Source organism: Hipposideros armiger, unplaced genomic scaffold (assembly GCF_001890085.2).
Source record: "Hipposideros armiger isolate ML-2016 unplaced genomic scaffold, ASM189008v1 scaffold_67, whole genome shotgun sequence".
Lineage (NCBI taxonomy): Eukaryota > Metazoa > Chordata > Mammalia > Chiroptera > Hipposideridae > Hipposideros > Hipposideros armiger.
Window position 1 is genome coordinate 3,565,633 of NW_017731417.1, and position 23,153 is coordinate 3,588,785.

Sequence of the window (23,153 nt, forward strand, 5' to 3'; positions counted from 1 at the left end):
CTCACGGCAGCCCAGCTCCAGGTTGAGCTGTTGTTCAGCATCTTAGCTATAGAGGGCAGTGTCACTGGCCCTCATATGTGGGATCCGAACCGGGGCCCTTTGGCATCCCAAGCGAGTTCTTAACCATCGCGCCACTCGGCCGGCCCGAGCAAAACTGTCTTTAAAAAAAGATTGTCTCTTAAACACTTTTTTTTCTCTTTTGCAGAATTTTAAGAAGGGCTAATTTAATATATCAGGCCTGAAAATTAATTTTAAAAAACCCTAATTTTTTAAAGGACCAACTGTTTCATACAACTCATCCCAATGTAACAAAGAAGAATAAATATTTAAATTGTAATGCAGACATATTAAGTAGGACAAAGAAGTCCTCTTTAATAATATACATTTGTATGGCTATATCTGAAATTTTTTTTTTAATTGGGGAACAGTGTGTTTTTCCAGGACCCATCAGCTCCAAGTCAAGTAGTTGTTTCAATCTAGTTGTGAAGGACACAGCTCAGTGGCCCACGCGGGGATTGAACTGGCAACCTTAGTGTTATGAGCACTGAGCTCTAACCACCTGAGCTAACCGGATGCCCCTGAAACTTTTAAAGGTATTTTGGTGCCATTAATATACTTCACAGAGTATATTAGAGGAAGGTTTTCAATTTACACTTTTCTTCCACTAGCAAGGTTTCAAGAAAAATAAGCATTCCTCTTATTTACCAATTTTAAATGTAAAGAACACTACTCCAGCAATGTTACAGACTGGTATAAGTCCCCTACTCTGTTAGCTAAAAGTTAAGCCCAGTGCTGGCTGAGTGGCTCAGTTGGTTAAGAGCTCACTCAAGAGTGTGAGCTCTGAGCAACAGGGTCGCCGGTTTGATTCCTGGCCCAAGATGAGCTGTCGCTGCGCTGCCAACAGGTGGCAGGATGGTTCAGCTAATTAATAAATAAATAAATAAAATAAAATAAAATAAAAAAATAAAAGTTAAGCCCAAACACAATGGATGTAATGAACTTATTAAAACACTATAATAAATGTATTAAAACTACTTAACCGTTAACATATATACATATATATAAATAAAATAAAATATGGTCTATAATTCATTTTTATGTGCTTCATATACTGAAAGATTAATATCCTCTTAGAAACTGAAAGAAATAATTCAATTACGTGTAGATCTGCAGAAAATTTTTTTATTAGCTACTAGAATGTTACTGACTAGCTAATATAAATCATATATCAAATATCATCTCTCTGCTTCATCATTTCAGTATCAAATGTTAATTTTGTATCAAACTACTGGAAAGATTAAAGCTAAATAAAATTGATTCCATATAAATTTGTGTATAAAAAGTAACGAATAATTTTTAACAATTTGTTAGACATGCTTAGAAGAAATGTGTGTATTGGAAAGCATTCATCGGTTCACCGAATTATTAAAAAAATACTACAAAATTACTTTTAAAAAAACCCCAAACTTCATAAAACTAAATAGTAATTAACATACTATTTATTATGCAATAAACCTTCTTTGGATATTACGCAAAAAAAATCACTGTATAGCTGATATAAAGAAGCACATAAAAATTACTATATTATAGTATTTTTCATTTAATCTCATCTTAAAAGATACTTTAAAACATATGCTAAATCAAGTTTAGGTATACTGAAAAATAATTCTCCAAAATGGTTTATGAGTAAAAAGATAATGGGTTTTGACTTATTGACACTCTAGGTTTTTATTTAGAAAACCAGTCTTTTTAGCAAATATAAATTTTCATTTATAGGCAGCTCCATCTCACAAACCATTTTGAAATTATGCATATTTCCTTCTAAGTATGAGGCAATGATTAAATTTAGAAACTTAACGTCATGAAAATCTGCACTCTTTTTCAAAACACTAGATATTCATAAATTTAGTATAAAAAGGGTATGAAACATACAGATTTTATTGATTACTGCTCGGAAGGTCTGATAGTCACAATCACTTCCCAGATTTTAGTTATCTGACAATGAGAACTATGCAACTCACTCCTTTATTGTCTCCAGAGACAGGAGGCTGAGAACCACATTAAGTGCTCAAAGGTATTTATTTCCTCCACCTTCAAGCTCTCTTTAAACTCACGTTAGCTTTTCTGATTTTGGTTGGGGGAGAGGGGAGTAGGTAGTACCTACATTAACAAATAATTAATACATAATAATCTATTTGATAGAAACTCCAGGAGATGGAGAAATTAAAGCTTAAAAGTGTTGGGAAGTTCCAATCACAGAGGGATAATAGTAAACAGAGACAAAACATTTTTTAAGTCTCTCTGGTTTTTTTAAAACATTGCCATTTTAGCCCCTTACAATTCTGTACAGGCTTCTTCTTCCTGTGCCCCAATGGAAGTGTTATTCCCTCTGGGTTCTTTCTACCTTTATTGTCTTTCAGATAATTCTACCAAGATCACAAATAGATGAGGTACAACAAGGGAAGGTTTCTGCTTGGGGGCAGGAAAGATTGCAAAGTCATATTTTACAAACTATGATAGAAAAAGGCTGGGTTAACAGCTCAATTCTATTGTAATTACTGTTTATTTCTTCAAAATATCTTTATAGTAATATTTTTCTCAGGGAGTCGGGCAATTTAGACTTTAAGTCCATACTATTTTATAAGCAACATTACTTATTAAAGCTACCACAGAGTCAAAAGATTACAACTGAGAATTTATTTGAATGTAAAAATCATAAAAGCAATGTGTGTGCACCATCCTGGCAGATAATATGGAATATTCTTGTACTTAAGTGATTGGCTGATTAAAGAGGCTTCACTTCCTTAGAGAGAAGGACCAGATAACATTGGACAAAAAAACTGGTTTCCTTTTAAGAAAGAATCCAAATAGAAACTCAACTGCCAAACTCTCAAGTATCTCTCAATATACACTAGATTAAATATTGGGTTGTCGGAAAAGTCATGACACATTTTTGCAACGAAAAACATAGAAAAAATACATCAGGACTTTTCTGACAACCCAATAATTCCTAGTTTTTATTTGCCAATGTTTAATCCTGATCTTCTCTGCTTATGATAGATAAATCTGTGAGTTAAGTGTAAAATTACCAATGAAAATACTTTTTTCCATTTCCTGTATTTTTTTCCCATCCTAATTTTGACAAATCTCCTCACAACAAATATGTAGAAATGCTGGATTTAAAAAAAGAAGTATTGCACTGCTCGTCATCCCAGGCTGTGCTCACAGAAAGGGCCAGTCGTAGGTGCCAGCCATGAAGCGGGGGTTGCAAACCAGGCGGGAGGCACATGGCCCCTGCTGCAGCTGCACGAAGGGAAAGAAGGCAAACTGCTACAAGTCTCAGCAATCCAGAAGCTTCAGTTTTGATACTCTAATGAGGACAAAAGATGAGGCCCTCAGTTCAAATGGGGTGGACTGGAGTTACCACTCTTGTGTGAACCTTAGAACCTAACAAAGCTGAACCCTCAGTAAATGCAAAGTCTAGAAGAATACAATTAACTCACTGACACAGGTTTGTTTCTGTCTGGGCTCTAGCTTAGAAAACAAATACACACACACACCACAAAATGGGACTACTACTCCACCATAAGAAAAGATGAAATGGTGCCATTTGTGACAACATGGATGGATCTTGAGATTATTATACTAAGCAAAGTAAGTCCGACAGAAAAAGTCGAGAACCATATGACTTCACTCATGTGTGGGATATAAAACTGAAAGCAACAAAGGAACAAGACAAACAAACAAAGAAAAAAAACCTCACAGACACAGACACAGTTTAGTGGTTACCAGAGGGTAAGGGGGGAGGGATGCTAGTAAAGGGGTCAAATATATGGTGATGGAAGAAGAACTGACTCTGGGTGGTAAGCACACAACGTGATATATAGATGATGTATTGTAGAATTGTACATTGAAACCTATGTAATTTTACTAACCATTGTCACCTCCAATACATTTAATTAAAATCAAACAAACAAAAAACAAATAAATGTTCCTCTTGTAAAATCAAATCTCTAAGCCTGTGCCTCTTGTAGATTTGGGGCCTGCATTTACTCCCACCACCTATGCTATGGGAAAGTGAGAAAATCTGGTCCAATGTCGTGATACTCTGGAACACATGACAGAAACAGAGAAAGTCCCACAATTTAGATGGCCTAGGATTCACATGGAAAAGCCCTGGAGACACAAAATTACTAAATAAGTAAACCAGACTCCATAAATACAACAAAAGGATTACTTGAGACAGTAGAACAGTAATCTATAAAAGACTACTATGTTGTACAAGATGAAAGATATAGAAGGAAAATATTCATAAAACAATATAGCAGCACAGGCAAGATTAGAAAGATATGAAAATGAATAAAATAGAACTATATAAATGAAAAAAAATGTGGTAATTAAAAAATAGACAGATTAAACAGAGTAGACAAAACTGAAGACAGAATTTATAAAACAGGAGATAGGGTTGAGAAAATTATCCTGAATGTTTTAAGAGTCCCAAGCAAACTAAGTGAAAATATACTCATAGGTGGTGAATTTCCATTTCTTAACTCGAGTGGTGGTTATAAGACTGTTTGCCTTATAGCAATTCACTAAGCCATACTTTTTTTTTTAACCATAAAAAGATATAAAAAGAAAACTAGTCCATTCCTATATATTTCTACACCCAGTTAAATAATCACTGAATATGCAGGACAAAATAAACGCATATTAAGACAAAGACAGAGTTTACTATTCACTGATTCTTACTAAAAGGACATCTAAAAAGGATGCACTTCAGGTGTAAACTGAACTCACAAGAAAAGAGTAAGGTGTAAGACGCAGTAGTGAGCAGAGTAAACAGGTAAACATGTGAGAAGATCTAAACAAGTACTGAATTTATAAAAAAAATAACAATTACACAATGATGATTAATTTGAAGAAATATAACGTAAGGCGGGACTAAAATAATAAGTAACAATAATATTGGGTTGTCGGAAAAGTCATGACATATTTTTTCTGTTTTTCATTGCAAAAATGCGTCATGACTTTTCCGACAACCCAATATATAAGATGAGATGGATAATTAAAGTTAAAACATTCTAGTGTTCTTGTAGTGGTCATGATAGTCACAGACATAATGATTAATTTTTTACTCTATTAAGTCAGTGTATAAGTTAAAATTTTCAGGGTAATAACCACTAACAAAATAGAAATAGACTATATATAACTTCTAGACCATTAAGGGCAAATGAAATAAATAAATCGTAATCATATAAATAGAAGACAGGAAAGGAGAAGGGAAAAACAAAGAGAAATTATGATAAAGAAAAACACACGATAAGAAAAATAAATCAAAATTTATCAGTAGTCATAATATACAGATTTAACTCAGCAGTTAAAAGAAAAAATTCTCAATCAAAAACAAAATTCAGCTACATGTTAGCTGTAAAAGGCACAACTGAAACATATGACAAAAAAAAAATATTGAAAGTAAAGATATAGAAAAAGATATATCAGACCAGCACCAACCAATAGAAATCTGGAGTATCTTATTAATATCAGGAAAATGAAATTTATGGTAAAAAGAATTCTTCAAATTGTGTAGGGTCATTACATATTAATAAAAGGAAAATTCAGTAGGAGAATAACACTATCCCAAGCCTGAATATCATAAAAAATTTTTGAAGAGCCATAAACTATATAAGCAAAAATGGAGAGATCTTCCAGAAGAAATGGACAAATCGACAATCAGAGTGGATATTTTAACCTATCTCTTCTATAACTGGCCAATCAAGCAGGAAAATAATTAGTGAAGCTAGGGAAGATTTGCCCCGTGTTCATGAAAATATACAAAACTTTATATCTAACAATTAGAGAATACCCAGTCTTTTTAGGTATACATGACACATTTACAGAAATTAATCATGTAATAGGTCACAAAGTCAATTTCAAATACCACACCAAAAAATCACATATATCTTTTCTCCAAACAGGAAGCAAAATTAGAGTTCATTTACAAAAATATAACCAAAAAGTCCTATATATTTAAAAACTTAAAAACCCATTTCTAAATAATTCATAGCCCAAAGAAAAAAAAACACAGTGAATAGTAGGGTATTAGAATAATAATAATACTATATGTTATAATTTGTGAATACATCTAAAGCTGTTCTTAGATTAAAAAATAAAGTTTAAAAAAGAAAGAATAAATATTAGGGAGCTGGATGTCCAACTCAAAAGCTTAGAAAAAGAATACGAAAGAAACTTACTGGAAGTAAAAGAAATGAAGTAATAAAGGAACATCATCAAAGAAAGAAAAACAATGAGAGGCTTGACGTAATCTGTTTCTTGGAAGAGACTAATAAATGGACAAACCTCTAGCAAATTGATCAAGGAAAACAAAAGGAAAATTACAAATCAATAATATTAATAATTTATAAGAAAATATTACAACAGTTAAAAGAGATTAAAAAATAAGGAAATTCTATGACCAATGTAATGCCAAAAAATTTAAAAAGGAAAAAATATAACATTTTCTATAAATATAACTTACCAAAACTGACTCAAGAAACTGAAAACTTAAATATAACTACATATTTTAAAAATATTAAATCATTATTTGAAAAGATAATCAAACTCACCTAAAAGGGAAAAAAAAGAAAAATATATGTATATGCCCTAAAAGCATTCAGAGGAATCTTTCAGAGAAATAGGATCTTATATACATTATTCCACATTCACTTCATATAAAGCCATCATTACTTACAAATAGTTCTGATTTTTTCTTTAACTATAGTCACCTACATAAAAAATCCGAGTGAATCTGTAAATTAGTGGGACTAACACGAATTCAGCAACATTGCTATGTACAAGATAAACAACATTCCTATGCTTTGCTAAGGAAAATGTAGATATTCTAATTTTTGTAAATAGGAACAAAATTATAAAGTTAATAGAAATAAACCTAATAATATATGTATAAAGCATTACAAAGAAAATTCTAAATTTTATTGAATGACATAGAAAACAACAAAATAAATGGGAAAATATAAATATTTATTTATGTAAATTCATTGACTGGAAGATTTAATATCCAAAGATTGTAGTTCTCTCCAAATTAATTCATAAATTCAAATCCACAATTCATGTGGGGGAGCAAAAGACTAAGAGTAGAGAAGATAATGAGAGAGGAAGAAAATCAGGGGGAAGGAGGAGGGAATGGTAGAGTAAGGGTGAAGAGGAGAAAAATTTCACCTTTCCATATTTAAACCTTACTGTAAAATCATGGCCTTTAAGAGTTTTGGTTTTGACTCAAGGGGAGACAAACAGAAAGAAGGAATTGAGTGAAGAAACTAGAAATAGACTCACAAACACGCGTAGGAATTTGGCACATGACAGAGGTTGCATTTCAAATTGGTAGGGAAAGGAATAACTAACCATTCAATGAATAGTTCAGTCAACTGGAAATGAATTAAGGTCCCCATCCCACTTTATATACAAAAATCAATTCCTAGTAAATTAAAGACTTCAAATGCTAATTTTAAAAAGAAAATGGAAGGGAATATCTTATTAATACATTGAGATAAGAAAAGGTTTTCATGTAAAAGTATTCCAAGCAATCAACAACCTAATTTTACACCCTCAGAACTAGTAAAACAAAGTCAAAAGTTAGCAGAGTGAAAGAAATAAAGATTAGACCGGAAATAAATGAAACAATAGAAAAACAAGAGAAAAAACTAACAAAACTGAGTTGTTTTTTGAAAAGAGCAACAAAACTGACAAACTCCTTGCTAGATTAAGAAAAAAACAGAAGACTCAAATAACTAAAGTCAGAAACAAAACAGAAGGCATTACAAAGAGACTGCTATGAATAATTAATTATACACCAACAAAATGGATAACCTAGAATGGATAAATTCCTAGAAACATGCAATCAGACTGAATCATTAAAAATTAAAAATATAAACAGACCCATAATCAGTAAGGATATTGAATCAGTTATCAAAAACCTCCCAACAAAGGACCAGATGGCTTACTGGAAAATTCTAGAAAACATTTAAAAAAGTAATAGGACCAATCCTCCTCAAACTTTTCCCCCAAAATGCAGAGGTGAGCACACTTCCACTCATTTTATGAGGCCAACATTACCCTGATGCCAAAGGCAGGGAAAGGTATTACAAGAAAAGAAAATTATAGGCCAATATTCCTGATAAAAACTAGAAAAATCCTCAACAAAATACCAGCAAGCTGAAGTTCAAAATAGTAGCAAACTGAGTTAAAAAGATTATACACCGTGACTAAGTGGGGTTTATTTCTGGAATGCAAGTATGGTTCAAGATACAAAAAAAATCAATTAATATAATACACCACACTAACAGAATAAAGAGCAGAAGCCATATGATTATCTCAATTGATCCAGAGAAAGTATTTGACAAAATTCAACACCCTTTCATGAAACAAAACACTGAACAACAAACTAGGAATAGAAGGAAACTACATAATAAAGACTACATATGAAAAGCCCACAGCAAATATCATACTCAATGATGGAAAAACTTAAAGCTTTTCCTTTAAGATTAGTAGCAAGGTAAGATGCTTCTTCTAACCACTTCTATTCAACATAGCATTGGAAGTCCTAGCCAGAGCAGTTAGGCAAGAAAAAGAAATCCAAGTTGGAAAAGAAGAAATAAAATTATCTCTGCTCACAGGTGATATGATCTTATACGTAAAAAATCCTAAAGATTACACACACACACACACACACACACACACACACACACACCCTATTAGAACTAATAAGTAAATACAGCAAAGTTACAGGATACATAAATCAACATACGAAAATCAGTTATGTTTCTATACACTAACAAGGAACAATCCAAAAAAGGAAACCAAGGGGGGAAAATCCCATTTAAAATCGCACCAAATATAATAAAATACTTAGGCATTAACTTGGCCAAAGGGTCAAAAGACTCTGACAATGAAAATTACAAAATATTATGAAATTAAAGAAAATACAAATAAGTGGAAAGACATCTCATACTTTCAGCATGGAGATTCCTCAAAAAATTAAAAATAGGGCTGCCATAAAACCCAGCATTCTACTTCAGGGTATTTATCTGAAGAAAACAAAACACTGTTTTGAAAAGATATTTGCACCCCTATGTTCATTGCAACATTACTTAGAATAGTCAAAATACGGAAGCAACCTAGACGTCCACTGATAGATGAATGAATAAAGATGTGGTACTTAGATAACGGAATATTATTCAGCAATAAAAAAAAATCTTGCCATTTGTGACATGAATGGACCTAGAGGGTATTATGCTAAGTGAAATAAGTCAGACAGAGAACAACAAATACTGTCTTATTTCACTTATATGTGGAGTCTAAAAAACAAAACAAATGAATAAACAAAACAGAAACAGACCCAACAGACATAGAAAACAAGCTGATGGTTGCCAAAGGAGAGGGAGGTGGGAGGACGAGTGAAATTTAAAAAAAGAGAGCGAAATTAAAGAAGACAAATAAATGGAAAGACATTCCATGCTCACAATTGGAAGATTTAATATTGTTAAATTGTCCACAGTACCCAAAGTGATCTAGAGTTTCAGTGTCATCTCTATCAAAATCTCAATGACATTTTTTGCAAAATAGAAAAAAAAAATCTTAAAACGCAAATGGAATCTCAGGGACCTTGAATAGTTAAAACAATATTAAAAAAGAACAAAGCTGGAGGTCTCACACTTGCTGATTTCAAATATATTACAAAGCTACAGTAATTAAAATATTTTTATACTGGAATAAAGACCGACATATAGGCCAATGGAACAGAATAGACAGCCCAGAAATACACCTTTGTGCATATGGTTAAATGATCTTTGACAAGGGTGCCAAGACCACACAATGGGGAAAGGACAGTGTCTCCAACAAATACTGCCAGGAAAAATGGATATCCACATGCAAAATAATGAAGTTGAACCCTTACCTTACACCAAAAACAAAATTTAACTCAAAATGGACTAAAGACCTAAATGTAAGACCTAAAACTGTAAAACTTCTAGAAGAAAACAGGGGGAAAGCTTCATGACACTGGATTTGGCGATGATTTCTTCAATGTGACACCGAAAGCATGGCAACAAAAGCAAAAATAGACAAATGGGATGGCATCAAAGTTAAAAACTTTCTTACATACAAGGAAACAGAAAAGGGAAAAGAAAACCTACAGAATGGGAGAAAAAAATTACAAATCATATACCTAATAGGGAGTTAGTATCCACAATACATAAAGAACTACAACTCAACAACAAAAAAAGCAAATAACATGATTTAAAAATAGGTAAAGGACTTCAATAGACATATTTCCAAAGATGATATACAAATGGTCACCAAGCATATGAAAAGACACTCAACATCACTAATCACTACAGAAACCGTAACTCAAACAATGAGTTATCACCTCACACTCATTAGGACAGCCACTATCGAAAAAAGCAGAAATAACAACTATTGGTGGAGAAATCGGAACCCTTGTGCACTATTGGTGGAAATGCAAAATGGCGCAGTTGCTATGGAAAATAATATGGAGGTTCCTCAAAAAATTAAAAATACAATTCTCATATGGTCCAGCAATCCCACTTCTGGGTATATAGCCAAAAGAAATGAAAGCGTGATCTCAAAGAAATATTTGTACACCCATGTTTATTGTGGCACTGTTTACAACAGCCAGTAAGTGGAAGCAACCCAAATGTCCATTAGTGAATGAATGGATAAACAAAATGTGTACATACATACATACAATGAAATATTATTCAGCCTTAGAAAAGAAGAAAATCCTGTCATATGCTACAACATGGATGAACCCTGAGGACATCATGTTAACTGAAATAAGCCAGTCACAAAAAATAAATACTATATGGTTCTACTTATATTAATATTAGGTACCTAAAGTAGTCAAACTCACAGAAGCAGAAAGTAGAATGGTGGCTGCCAGGAGCTAGGAGGAGGGGGAAATGAGTTGTTCAATGGGTATAGAGTTTAGTTTTGCAAGATGCAAAAGTTGTAGAGATCTGTTGTTGCACAACAATGAATATAATTAACATTACTGAACTGTACACTGAAAAATGATTAAGATGGTAATTTTTATGTTGTGTGTATCTTACCACAATTAAAAGTTATAAAAAAGATTCAAAGAATGTAAATCTTAAAAGATTATAAATTTGATTACATTAAAATATCAAATGTGAGAATGGTAAAAACACCATTAAACAAAGTCAAAGACAAGTGAAAGGCTTGGAAAAGAAATTCACAAAATATGTAATTATGAAAGATGGTTATCTAGAATATTTTAAAAACTCCAATAAATCAATAACATAAAAAAAACTAACACTCTGATAGAGAAAACACAGAAACCTAAATATATCTCAGTAGGAGAATGGAAAAACTGGAGAACCCATATAGAAGAGTATTCTACAGCAGCTAAAATGAATAAAAAATTCATATTTATCTACTTGGAAACATTTCAAATACAAGGCAAATAGAAAACAATTTGCGATATGGTATGCCATGATATGTACCTAAATTTTATAAACACAAACTAATAGCATATATTGTTCATGGATATATACATATGAAGTAAGAGTGCTAAAACAAGATTAAATTCAGGCTACCATCCACTCGGCCTGAACCTGAGCAGCTAAATGTGGTTGGAGAAAAAAACAGAATCAAGTTGACCAATTTCACTTTAAATTCATGATCATGAACCTCAAGTGGGCCTTGAATGCTGCCCAGCAAACACAAGCATTCCTAACCCATTCACTCGCCCACTGTCTTAGCTCCTTATTTTATATCTTCTCTCTTCTCCAACCTCCAAGGATTCTTTTCCCTTCGTCACTCTCAACGGGGAAACAGAAGCAATTAGAAAAGACCTTCCAGAAGCTCCCACCACCACTTGTTGACAGCCACCCACACCTGTGCCCAGGAACTCAACCTTCTCCTGTTTCTAAGGACGACCTGCCCAAGCTACGAGCTGCTGCATCTCCACTAGTACACTCGAGTATATTCCTCTAAAGGACAGTGTTCCAGCAATAGTTACCCCCACTTCCTCTTCCGGACTGTGCCAACCAGCGCTATGACCTCTGTCATTCCTCTCATCTTAAAACCAGAAGACCTCTCTTGAGCTCACGTCATCCTCTACTATGCTCTCCACAGAACTGCACTATTCCTTTTTACAGGAAATCCCAGCAGTTGTCTGTATTTGTAGATGACAGTATGTCTCTTCCCGTTCTCTCTCTCCTTGGGTTTAAACCGAGTCAATGCTCAGTCTTCAGCCCTCATCTTACGTGACCTCACAACAATGTATTTGACATAGTTGATCATTTTCATCCTGGAGACACATCTTCATTTGGTTTCCACAACAACGCACTTGCCTGTTTTCTTCCCAGCCCCCCCAGCTCCCCTCCCCCCCTCCTCCGTCTCCTTTGCTAGCTTTTCCTCATCTCTTCATTCTCGTAACGCTAGAATAGCCTGAGTTTAGAGCTTGGTCCTTTTTTTTTTTCTACCTACACTTACTCTGATGATATTCTCATTCATTTTCATGATTTTAAATATTACTTGTATTAATATACTGGCAAATCCCAAATCTGTATCTCTGAATGAGACTTCTCGCCCCAATTCCAGACTCCCCGCTGAGATGAATGCAACAGCTTTCCTAACTGGTCTCCATGTTTCTAGATGTGCCCCACTACAGGACGCTCGTGCTCGGAAAATAGAGATGCCTTTCTAAAATAAGTCACATCATGTCACTCTTCTACTCAAAACTCTCCAGTGGCTCCCCATGTCACTCAGAGAAGCCACAGTCCTTACAAGGGTCTTCAATGTCCCGTCTGATCTGTATAATCCTCCTTCATATGATCACCTCCTCAGTAAGTAGTCAGCAGGTAGTCCTTATTTCCTGCTGTTCTCCCGCACTCATTCTGTGCACCCACGCTGGCCTCCTCACTGTTCCACAAACAGCCTAGGCATATGCCCACCTTAGGGCCTTAACACTGGCTGATTCCGCTACCTAGAAATCTCTTCCTAAGATACTGAGATGGCTCATGTTCTCACTTCCTTCCTGTTTCTACTCAACTGTCACCTTCTCAGCGAGGCGCTTCCTCATCACCCGATTTCAAAGTACAACCTTTTCTCACCCTGAGACTTCTATCCCTCTTTCCTACTGCACTTGTCTTCTTGAAGCTCACCACTACCTAATTCACCTGTTATTGTCTGCTTCCCTGTCTAGGGGAGAAATTTTTGTCTATGTTGTTCATTGCCAGATTCCAATACCTACGAAGAACAGTGCCCGAATCATAGCAGACATTCAACCAGTATTTGCTGAATAAGTGGGGAAAAAACCACATAATGTTCATAACTGCATATGTGAATAGTGGATGCACAGATTCTGTTATATACTTTTCTCTATTTTTATTATATTTAAAATGTTTAATGACATAAAACATTTTAAAAGAAATTTGGAAAATATAAATACTTATTAATGACATTTATGCAGTGTACAGTACTCCAGGATATCTTTTGCTAAATTCCCCTTATGGGTTGGAATTCTCTCCCACTTAGCATGGTTTTAAATCATTTTCCCTTCTTTCCTAGAAAATAGACAAAATTATCTATTACTTATTCTTTTATAAGTTAATGTATTCTATATTAATATAGAATAATGTGACTGCTAAATATAGTTTTCAAGTAAATAAAAATTGTATGTATTTAATATTGGAACAAATAGAATATATGATAGAAGTTTCTGTGAAAAGGATCTCAATTCAAAAGTCGTCCCTGCTTATTCTGTGATGTAATTTACATCAAACCTGCCCATTGAACTTGTATTTGAACCTACCTTAAAATAAGAAATAGTATTATGATTGAATCTTCACAGAGCCAATAATTTCTACCATAAGAAAAGTTATAAAGGGATATGTGAGGCAGACACCTTAGGGCAAAGCCACCTCTGTCCCTCTCCCGCTCTTGTCCAAAGGTAGGGGATCTGCTCTGATATACAGTGGAAAAAACTTTACAAACAAATGTCGGGAGCTAATGTGTTAGTATCTGAGTGTTGTGTAATACTGTTTGAGTAGAGGAAACACGGGGGCAACAGAAGAACACTGTGACAGGCTTCCAGGGCTCTCACTTTCCCAACACTTCCATCTCAATGTTTACCTTAAAAAAACTAAAATTATCCTCAAGTCACTGGTTTTAGCAAATGATTGATAGGTCTTATTTACAGAGACATATTAGGTTCCTGCGGAACACATGCAAATGAAAAGAATCATGAATACATGTCACTACAAATCAGAAAGGGAGACAGAGGTAACTGAAAGAGCTGCCTTAGAGAGCTGGGTTATGTAATTCCTACGGCACATGCGCTGTTGATGGGTCCTGAACCTCACGATAGGCATCCTGAGATGCATATGCTATAATGGAGAATCCTGCAAGTGACACTATTAACTAGGCATTTATTAGAGACAGCTGTAATTTACAGCTTTCCTACAAATAAGAAAGTTAAGGGAGAATAATTTAAGATTCTCATTTGTATATTTTAATTTTGCACATGCTTACAGAATCTGAATAGTACCTCTTACAAGTAGAAATCGATATTTACATAGTACTTTACACTTTAAAAAGTACTGGGTTGTCGGAAAAGTCATGACACATTTTTTTGCAACGAAAAACATAGAAAAAATATGTCATGACTTTTCTGACAACCCAATACTTTCATGAGCATTAATAACTCAATGTGTCCATATAACAATTCTATAAATTAGATATGACATACACTGTTTACTAAGACTGAGAGGGGTTAATGACTAAGTGACTTGCCCAATGTCACACAGTCAGGAAGTAAAGAACCGAAAAAGGTCTTCCAACTTCAATATATTTTCTCTCCACTATACTAAAATGCCTCTATTATGTTCAAAAAAATTAATGAATGAATAAACATCATGAGCAAAGGTTGCATTATTCTATTTTCTGGAAAGAGAAAATAGTCACAAATCCATAGACCTTTTCCTTTTAGGTGCAGCTGCCATGGCAGTGGGTTATAATTAACTTAGCTACCTCTGTTTTAAATGTTGGGGATGTTATCTTTCTTCTAGTTTTATTTATCTGCAGATTCATTTTAATATTTTGTTCTGAAAATTTTCAAATGCTCAATGTTAAATTATGAAAACATACAATGCATATACCATTTTTAAGTACAGGGTAATTACTAACACATGAATGTATCGTTTTGACATTATTTGTTTATAAATAGGTTAAGAGCAAGTGCCCTTAATGTCTTTAAAGTCTTCAGTGTTATAGCCAATGCCTAGCAGATTGTCTCACTCACGGTAAAAACTCAACAAATGTTTGCTGAACTGTACCCTCAAAAAATCCTATGAAGGACCTATACTAGCCTGAAGATATTTTGAAAAGTCTTCTTTTATTCTCAGAATCCCAAGGGGACTGTCAAATGTGGTTAAGAAAACGTATCTGTAAAAGTATCAAATATGTAAAGTGTTCATTATCATATAACAAACGTTTAAGGTTTCTAAAATAAACAAAATGTATCCTATATACAATCCAGTTTAGCAAAATACAATCTAGAAATAATTCATAATTAAATAAATAATTCATCATTAAATTATATGAATATTTGATGAATGCCTCTAGAATACAGGCTCATCAGGGCAAGGAATTTGTTACATTCACCACTGTATTTCTAGGCTCTAGTTAGTACACAGTTAAGTGCTCAATAAATATTTGTTGAATTATTAAATTAACAAATAAACAGAGAAATGAGGATTACACCACGAGCAGAAACTTCAAACATACATAAAAAATGGATTCCTGAAAATTAAATAGAAATACATTTCCCAGAGCAAATGAGGGCAGAATCTGTAATACATAAAACTGTGATATACTGAAAGGGAAGCAGATTTGGGTGGGGGAAGATTAGTTTGGTTTTGGTTTTGGAAATGTTGAGCTTGAGAAGCCTACGGGAGAGTCCAGTGGAAATACACCGTAGGCATGACTGGGTCTGGGGCCCAGAAGAGAGTCAGGGTTGGCCATATATGCTTGGGAATCACCAGCATACAGGGAGAGAGTGCAGCATAAAAAGAGGAGAGTACCTAGAACTGAGCTGTGAAGAACCTAGGATTGAGTACCTAGGATTGAAGTGTCAGGCAGAAGAGGAAAAACCTATAAGACAGAGAGAGAAGGGAAGTCAGAGGAGTGTCCCAGGAGCCAAGGAGAGGGGCCATTTCCAGCTCAACACTAAGTAGTGAAGCAAGATAAGGACTAAAAAGCATCTAAAATTCAAGTCCATTGTGACCTTCGCAAGAACCATTTTGGTCACTTGGTAAGGGATGCAGGTCAAGTTAGAGTAGACTAAGAAATGACAGACATATAAGTCAAGGGAGTGCGTAAACAAATATTGACAAAGAACAACAACAGGACAATAACTAGAAGGGAATATGGGATCCTGAGGTTTCCTTTTTATCTATGTGTTTATCCGTCAGTCCATCCATTTGTCTCTCCATTAAAAATATTTTAAGACAGGAGAGACTAGGTATGCTTAAATGGTCCAAGAGAAAGAAAAAGAGGTTAAAAAGGAGAGAGGTCAGTTAGAGGTAGAGATATATAATATAATCTCTCTATATAAACTGGAATCCAAGGAAGAATCTCCTTAAACTGGAGTTTAAACTGAAAACCAAGGAGGTAGAGTAGGGATGGACAAGAAACTCATTCCAAGATGATGTTTCAATATAACTGAGATGGGCTGAGAAATGAAACTCAAAAGAAATGCCAGCTAATCAAAACAGAAATGGTTTGTTTGATGGAAATATTTTTAAGGTGTAAAGAGTGTAGGCAGGAAACCTTGCTAAGCAGGTGCTGGGTGGAATCAGGCAGCAAAGGACCGTTAGATCAAGTTGTAGGGGGCTCAGAAAAGCTTCCAGAGCTCTGGGAATTAAACCGGAAGCCTGGCATGGCAGTATGTTCTCTAAGGCTAAGAGCTGGTAGTCTTAAGGGTAAAAGAGAGATGAAACTGTGAAGCTTAATAGCACATGACAATAACACATAACTGTATTAAATGCAGCTAGACTGTATTCAGTGAATAGTAAGGGAATCTATAAATCACCTCTCCACTTCAGATTGAATCCGTATTTCATTTTTACACCTACACAACTAGGTGCCCCAAGTTATGGTCTCCAATGAGAACTGCCTTCATTCCCTCGAGGAGTGGCTGTTGACATGACAAGTCTCTCTTGTGAGGAGTGACCTGGCTGATTTAGTCACACAGCATACCTGACTAATTTGTATTAAAACCCAACTCTGACCCATGTTTGAGTTTTGTTTTGTTTTTTTTGGTTTCTAACATTTTTCTGTTCCTCAGGGCCAATGTCTGCTGAATGATCACTCACACGTGCCCATAAATATAGGATTCACAAGATGATTCTTTCATGTTGTATTACCAGAACCTAGCCTAGCATCTAGCAGGCAGAAGGCCCTCAACAAACACTGATGGAGTGAATGGGCAAATCTATGAAAGGGTCCACGGAGAGAGGAAAGGTGATCACCAAATCTTTCCATGCAGGGGTCTTTTACATGCCAAGGACCCTTTGACAGGCTGTTGAAGTCAACAGATCCCTTCACAGAATCCTGTTTTTAAATACACAGTATAACATAGGAAACTAATTATATTGAAATATACTGAAATAAAAACATAAAAAGAAATTGTGACATCATCCAAGCATGCTTCTGAGGCATAGGCTGGGCCTGTCATGTCGCAGGCATCTATCTCTGTAGGGAGACCTGGCGGGGTCAGTTCACTGGCAAAACCAGCTGGCAGCAGCTGCAGATGTTCTGTTCTCAGTTTCTCAGGGAGGAATCCTGCAAACTCCTGTCTAGGAAGCCACTGTTCTCAGAGTGAAGTGGCAGAAAGAGGCCATGGGAGTTCCACAGTTCAGGGTGCCAATTTCCCTCTGCCTCACTAGTTTCCATATGGAGTCCTCACCCTCAGCTGTGCCCATCGCCCCAGCACCCACAGCCAGTCTATTTAACCTTTTCGGTCTTTCATGAGGGTGAGAGGAAGGCATGGCTGCCTACGTGAAGGGATCAGACATGGGATCTGGGGGCTACCTATTTCTTACACAACCAATCCTCCTGTGTCGTGTATCACCTGCACCCCTACTTTGGGGAATACCTGGTACCCCTATTCCTGAGCCTTTCTGGGGGGTCAGAGGTGGAAATTAGCCTGCTTTGGGGCTTCGCGCATTATTGGCTTAGGATTCAATTGTGATCAAGGATGCTGTTTTAAATGGAAAACCAAGGAGGTAGAATAGAAATGGACAAAAAGGGAACTCAATCCAAGAAAAAAGATATTTCAATATAAGTGAATATCAGTTACAACTAGTATTTCTGCTGTTCATCTTCCAAAATCTGGTTGCTGTTTTCTTCTCTCCCTTTTGAGTGTATGCCTATTTTATTCCTTTACTTTTACTTGTAATGGGGATAAGTGAGGCGGCAACTATAAACATATTTAATCAGTCACATTTTACTGAAGTTGCAACTAAAATTTTTACAAAGGAGAAAAAGTATTAAAAATCCAACTTTGAAGTAAATTCCCCCAAAATTCATCTAATCTATAACTATAATTTTTCTATCAAAAATATCAATATATTGTTATAACCACAGCTTCATGAAGGCAGACACCATTTCCATTTTATTCATCATATTATCCAGTACCGAGAATAATAGAGGTTGCTGAAAAATATGTATTGAATAAGTAAAACGAATGAATATAGATATGATAAAAAATTGGGAGCTTTAGTTTTTATAATTTCAGCACTTGTGTAATTCACCTAGGACTGCTTTGGCAATGTTCCGAAAAGCAAACAATTAGAAATAGATATACCTAATTTGGAACCCAAGAATGATGTTTTAGAGCAAAGTCCTTTAGTACAAAAATTTTACTATGATTCTGTATTCTATACCAATAATTTCTTGGGTAGCAATGAATTGGCATTCATATTTACTTAGTTATCTTGAATAACTATTATGATAAAAACATAATTTTTATTACAACTGCTACATAATAGTATTTAATTACAACTAATAGGTGTACAATTTTAAATGTTTTAAATGTATTTGTAATATTAAACAAGATCTAATCAATACTAAAAATGCAAAGTCCTCCATATTTAAATCTGCACATTAGCTATTGCATTTTAGACCGTGTCAGCAAATAAACCAGCAAGATTATTAAAGAATTAAGTTTAATAAGTTCTTGTCATTCTGTCAAGTGAATTCAAAGGACCATCACAACATGACATGTCCTAATTACTAATTATAATGTAAACTGTATGTGCATTATTTTGTCATTCTCTATGGCTACCACCTAAGCCGTAATTCTCCTAAAGGCCCCAAAGGGTTATTTAAATTTTTCAGTCATATTTTATGGGGCAACTGAAATGTTTTATTGTAAACTGAGGAATTCTGATGTATTCACCAAAGGTGTACTGCAATCCTAACAGGATGGCTCCATGGTCATTTTAAACTAAAAATCTTTACAGTCATTCATGCCAAATATTCCTCTAGACAAACCTGCACAAAAGTCCATAATCCACATGGCACTATCCTGTTAAATGCTTATTATGTAGCTATTTTTTCATCATTGCTTATGTTCTGTTATTACTAACTTTAAATTAAAATATAATACTCACTTCATCAGCCACAAACTCCTTACTCAGACCAAAATCTGTCAGCACCACATGGCCATTAGAATCAAGTAGAATATTCTCAAGCTTAATGTCACGGTATATAATCCCCAACTGCAAAAACAAATAAATATGCATTTGAAAATAACAATTTCCAAAAAAATAGATTAGGAGAGTCTTTCTTGTCTACCTTAAAAATAAAGCCCCAAAAGGCACTGTCCTGTCAGGGTGCTATAATGGGTCTTACTCCCTGGCCAGGGCCAATGTAAACTCCTCATCTCGGGGCTCATGTGCTCGGATCCCTCCAACCAGGTCTTCATTCTCTACGGCATGAGGGTCCGTTCCTGTTAGCCCCGCCTCTGTAGGCCTCCTCCTGTCTCTCTTCTTTTTCAGAGACTCCATCCTCACCCAGACGATCTGCAGGTGCTTCCTTAGCAAGTTCATGTCCATCACGTCCCTAATGGCTTCAGATGGCTTTCCAGACTAACCAGGTCCCACAATGGTCATTTCTTTGTCTTGACTCCTTTGTCTTGGCACCTATATTGACATTGTACTTACCTAAAAAGAACTGATATTTTCTAAGTATTTCCTGTTTGTTTTGATACAACCATACCCCAATGCTGTTTTTTCACTTTTTATGTATTTATCTAGTATCTAACACAATGTCAAATGTCAAATAGGTAATTAATAGGTTTCTAAACATAAAATTTGAAGATCATAGGTTAATTTTGGGTGATCTTTAGTTCTAAATAAGCAAAGCAAGTCAATTAGATAATATTTACATAGCCCTCCATTTTGTTTTGCATGTAAGTTTTATAGTAAAACATTTCAGGTATATAACATAAATCTACCCAAGTCATATAAGAAGTGCTTGGTATATGTGAATTCCATGTTTCATGTTATGTCAGCCTGAATTAAAAGTTCTTAAATTTAGAAACACTGCTTTCCTCAACACTACATATATGAAAAAACAGATTCTTAATACTCTTTTAAAATTGAAATTAAAATTTTTTTACTGAAAGAAATGCTAGGCAATTTCTCCCCAAGAACCTCGGTGTTCTACAAGAAACTGAGGAAGGAAACATCTACTGTCCATTGAACAGATATTTGACTTGAAGCCTTACAAGCATCTAACCAGTACAACTTTTCTGTCTAACAATCTCTTTGGAAAAGATTTTAGGAACAAATCATTTACTATCTGTTTCACCTCATCACTTGCAAATAAACTCCCATTTTTGTCTCTTCCAGGGAAACTCAGGGTTAGTAGCTATATCTAGATTAACAAAACTGGCTTTGTGTTGTAATTCTTTGTATTTATCTTTTTCGGGTAGTGAGGTTGAGAGAAACTTAGCTGAGATCTGATTTGCTATATTACTCTCACTCCATGTCAATTACATTTATACCCAGTATTCATCGTGCTCTCTACTTCTGTTTCTGATTACCCTGTTTTAATAATAATGAATGTTCATGGATTTTCCTTTAATAAACAGAATTAAAGCTTTCGCACAAATTAAAAACTGAATTTACTAAGCTCTCCCGTTGGAGCTTTGTATTTTGTTAGTTTTTACTCTGGAATTTATGGTGATTTCCACCATCATTTTTATATTATAAAAAGTTACACCTAATACCCCTCAACATAAAATGCAAAGATCTTTTCAGCCTATTCGTGGGCCCAATTTGGCTCATGTATAAAGATGTCCTAACTATTTTATATTCCCAAAATGGCCATAAGCATAAAGCTTGTCACCATACTGACAATTCTCTCAAAAGGAACACAGATGTCTGTTCCGTCCCCTCCGTTCAGCTCCTAGCTTAGTTATTGCTCCTCTTTTGTTTTTCTCTCCATGGCATTGCAGCCCTGCCACCCAGGGCCTTTTCTCCTTCCCTCCTGTTCTTGTACATTTTTCATTCACTTCTCTTCAGATTCCTGTTCTGAACCCCATCTCCCTCCCCTGCCCAGTCTCATTTCTGCTCTGGGCCAGATCTACCCATTTCTTGATCCCTTCCTTCTTTTTTTATATCGTCTCATCATTTTATCTCACAGCCTCTCCCATCCATTGCCTCCATCTTGCAACTCTAGTCTCCTGCCCCTTTGATTAAAAATGTCATCCTAGGGCCGGCCGAGTGGCTCAGTTGGTTAAGAGCTTGCTCAAGAGTTTGAGCTCTGAGCAACACCGGTTCGATGCCCGGTCCGAGCTGAGCAGCGGCTGAGCTGCCCACAGGTGGCAGGATGGCTCAGCTTAAAAAAAAAAAAATGTCATCCTTCTTCCTGCCTTTTTCCTTCATTCCTCTCCATTCTTTTCTAGGCTCCATAATCAGCACTTTAATCTGTTCCTCTGTAATTGAGGGTAGGATCTGAATACATGACAGAGAAGAACAGTGGCTTTATGATGTACCTGCATCGTCCCACTTTAGGGACTCAAGCCAAGCTGGTCTCCTTACAGTCTCACACCCCTTGGTGAAAATTACCCAAATACAAACCTCGTTTACATAATGACTGTTTGCTTCTACAATAATGCTTCCTCAATACGTGTAAAAAAAAAAGTGTTTTTAGTCAAAGTTTCTTGGATTAAGGTTAGTAGTATCTGAAACAGTATTTTTAAAAAGTTTAAACTCATCTTATAGAGTTCAAACAGCATTACAGACATGAATTCCACTTGAAGTTTTCAGTATCTGAGTTCATCTTCATGGAAGCAATGGAGGAGGAGAGAGGCAGAGGGCCTAAGAGAGGGCCGTGGGGACAAAACGAATGGAAAAGAAAGCCAGAGGGGGAAAGCTGGGTAGCTTAGGTAGATACTTCTTTCAAATAACTCAGGTTCTCCAACTGAATCAGGAACTATACCCTGAAGACGTACGGCAGAGTCTACAATGGAGTAAGTCACAATTAAGGAAATATATATTACGGCTTGTGGTTTCGTCTTAAAGTTCATTTTAAGAATCAAAATGTTTATTCTGATGCTACTTTGTAATAAGCATTCGGATTTTTCATGAACAAAACCAAAAAACTGCTCAGGTTCTGCCTTTTAAATCTGCATCACAGGAACTACAAAAGGAAAGGAGATTTTTTAAATGGGAACTAGGAATTTGAGAAACCTGGTTAGTGGTTTACAAGTGGGCTTTTACAATCTCCACAAAGGCACTGACACATAAAAACATTCGTGCTTTTAGCTCCACCATTACTTCTGTTAATAGATTTTTCAAAACCGGAAATCCCAAAGGTTAAGCGTCTTACCTTGTGGAGATGTTCAAGGGCGAGCACAATCTCTCCAACATAGATCTGCACCTCACGCTCTGTGAAACGCTCTCTTTGAGAAAGATGAGTAAAAAGTTCTCCACCATTTATATAATCTAAAAATGAAATATATTTTTTCTTTCTTTGACTTGTATTCATAAATTAAAGGAAGTATTTCCTTTTAATCACTT

General features: G+C 35.2%; 1 protein-coding gene across 4 annotated transcripts in view; it reads right to left on the reverse strand.

Annotated features, from left to right (window-relative positions):
- RPS6KA5 (ribosomal protein S6 kinase A5) overlaps nt 1-23,153 on the reverse strand; it is a 178,943-nt gene that overhangs the window by 49,195 nt on the left and 106,595 nt on the right. For 3 of the 4 annotated variants that reach the window (XM_019642359.1, XM_019642360.1, XM_019642361.1), the window contains exons 3-4: nt 22,963-23,078; nt 19,737-19,844 (exon numbers count right to left, since the gene is read on the reverse strand). The exons of the other annotated variant lie outside the window; for it this stretch is intronic. In XM_019642359.1, the coding sequence (XP_019497904.1) occupies nt 19,737-19,844; nt 22,963-23,078 (224 nt within the window). The remainder of the gene's footprint in view (nt 1-19,736; nt 19,845-22,962; nt 23,079-23,153) is intronic. 4 annotated transcript variants of the gene reach the window in all.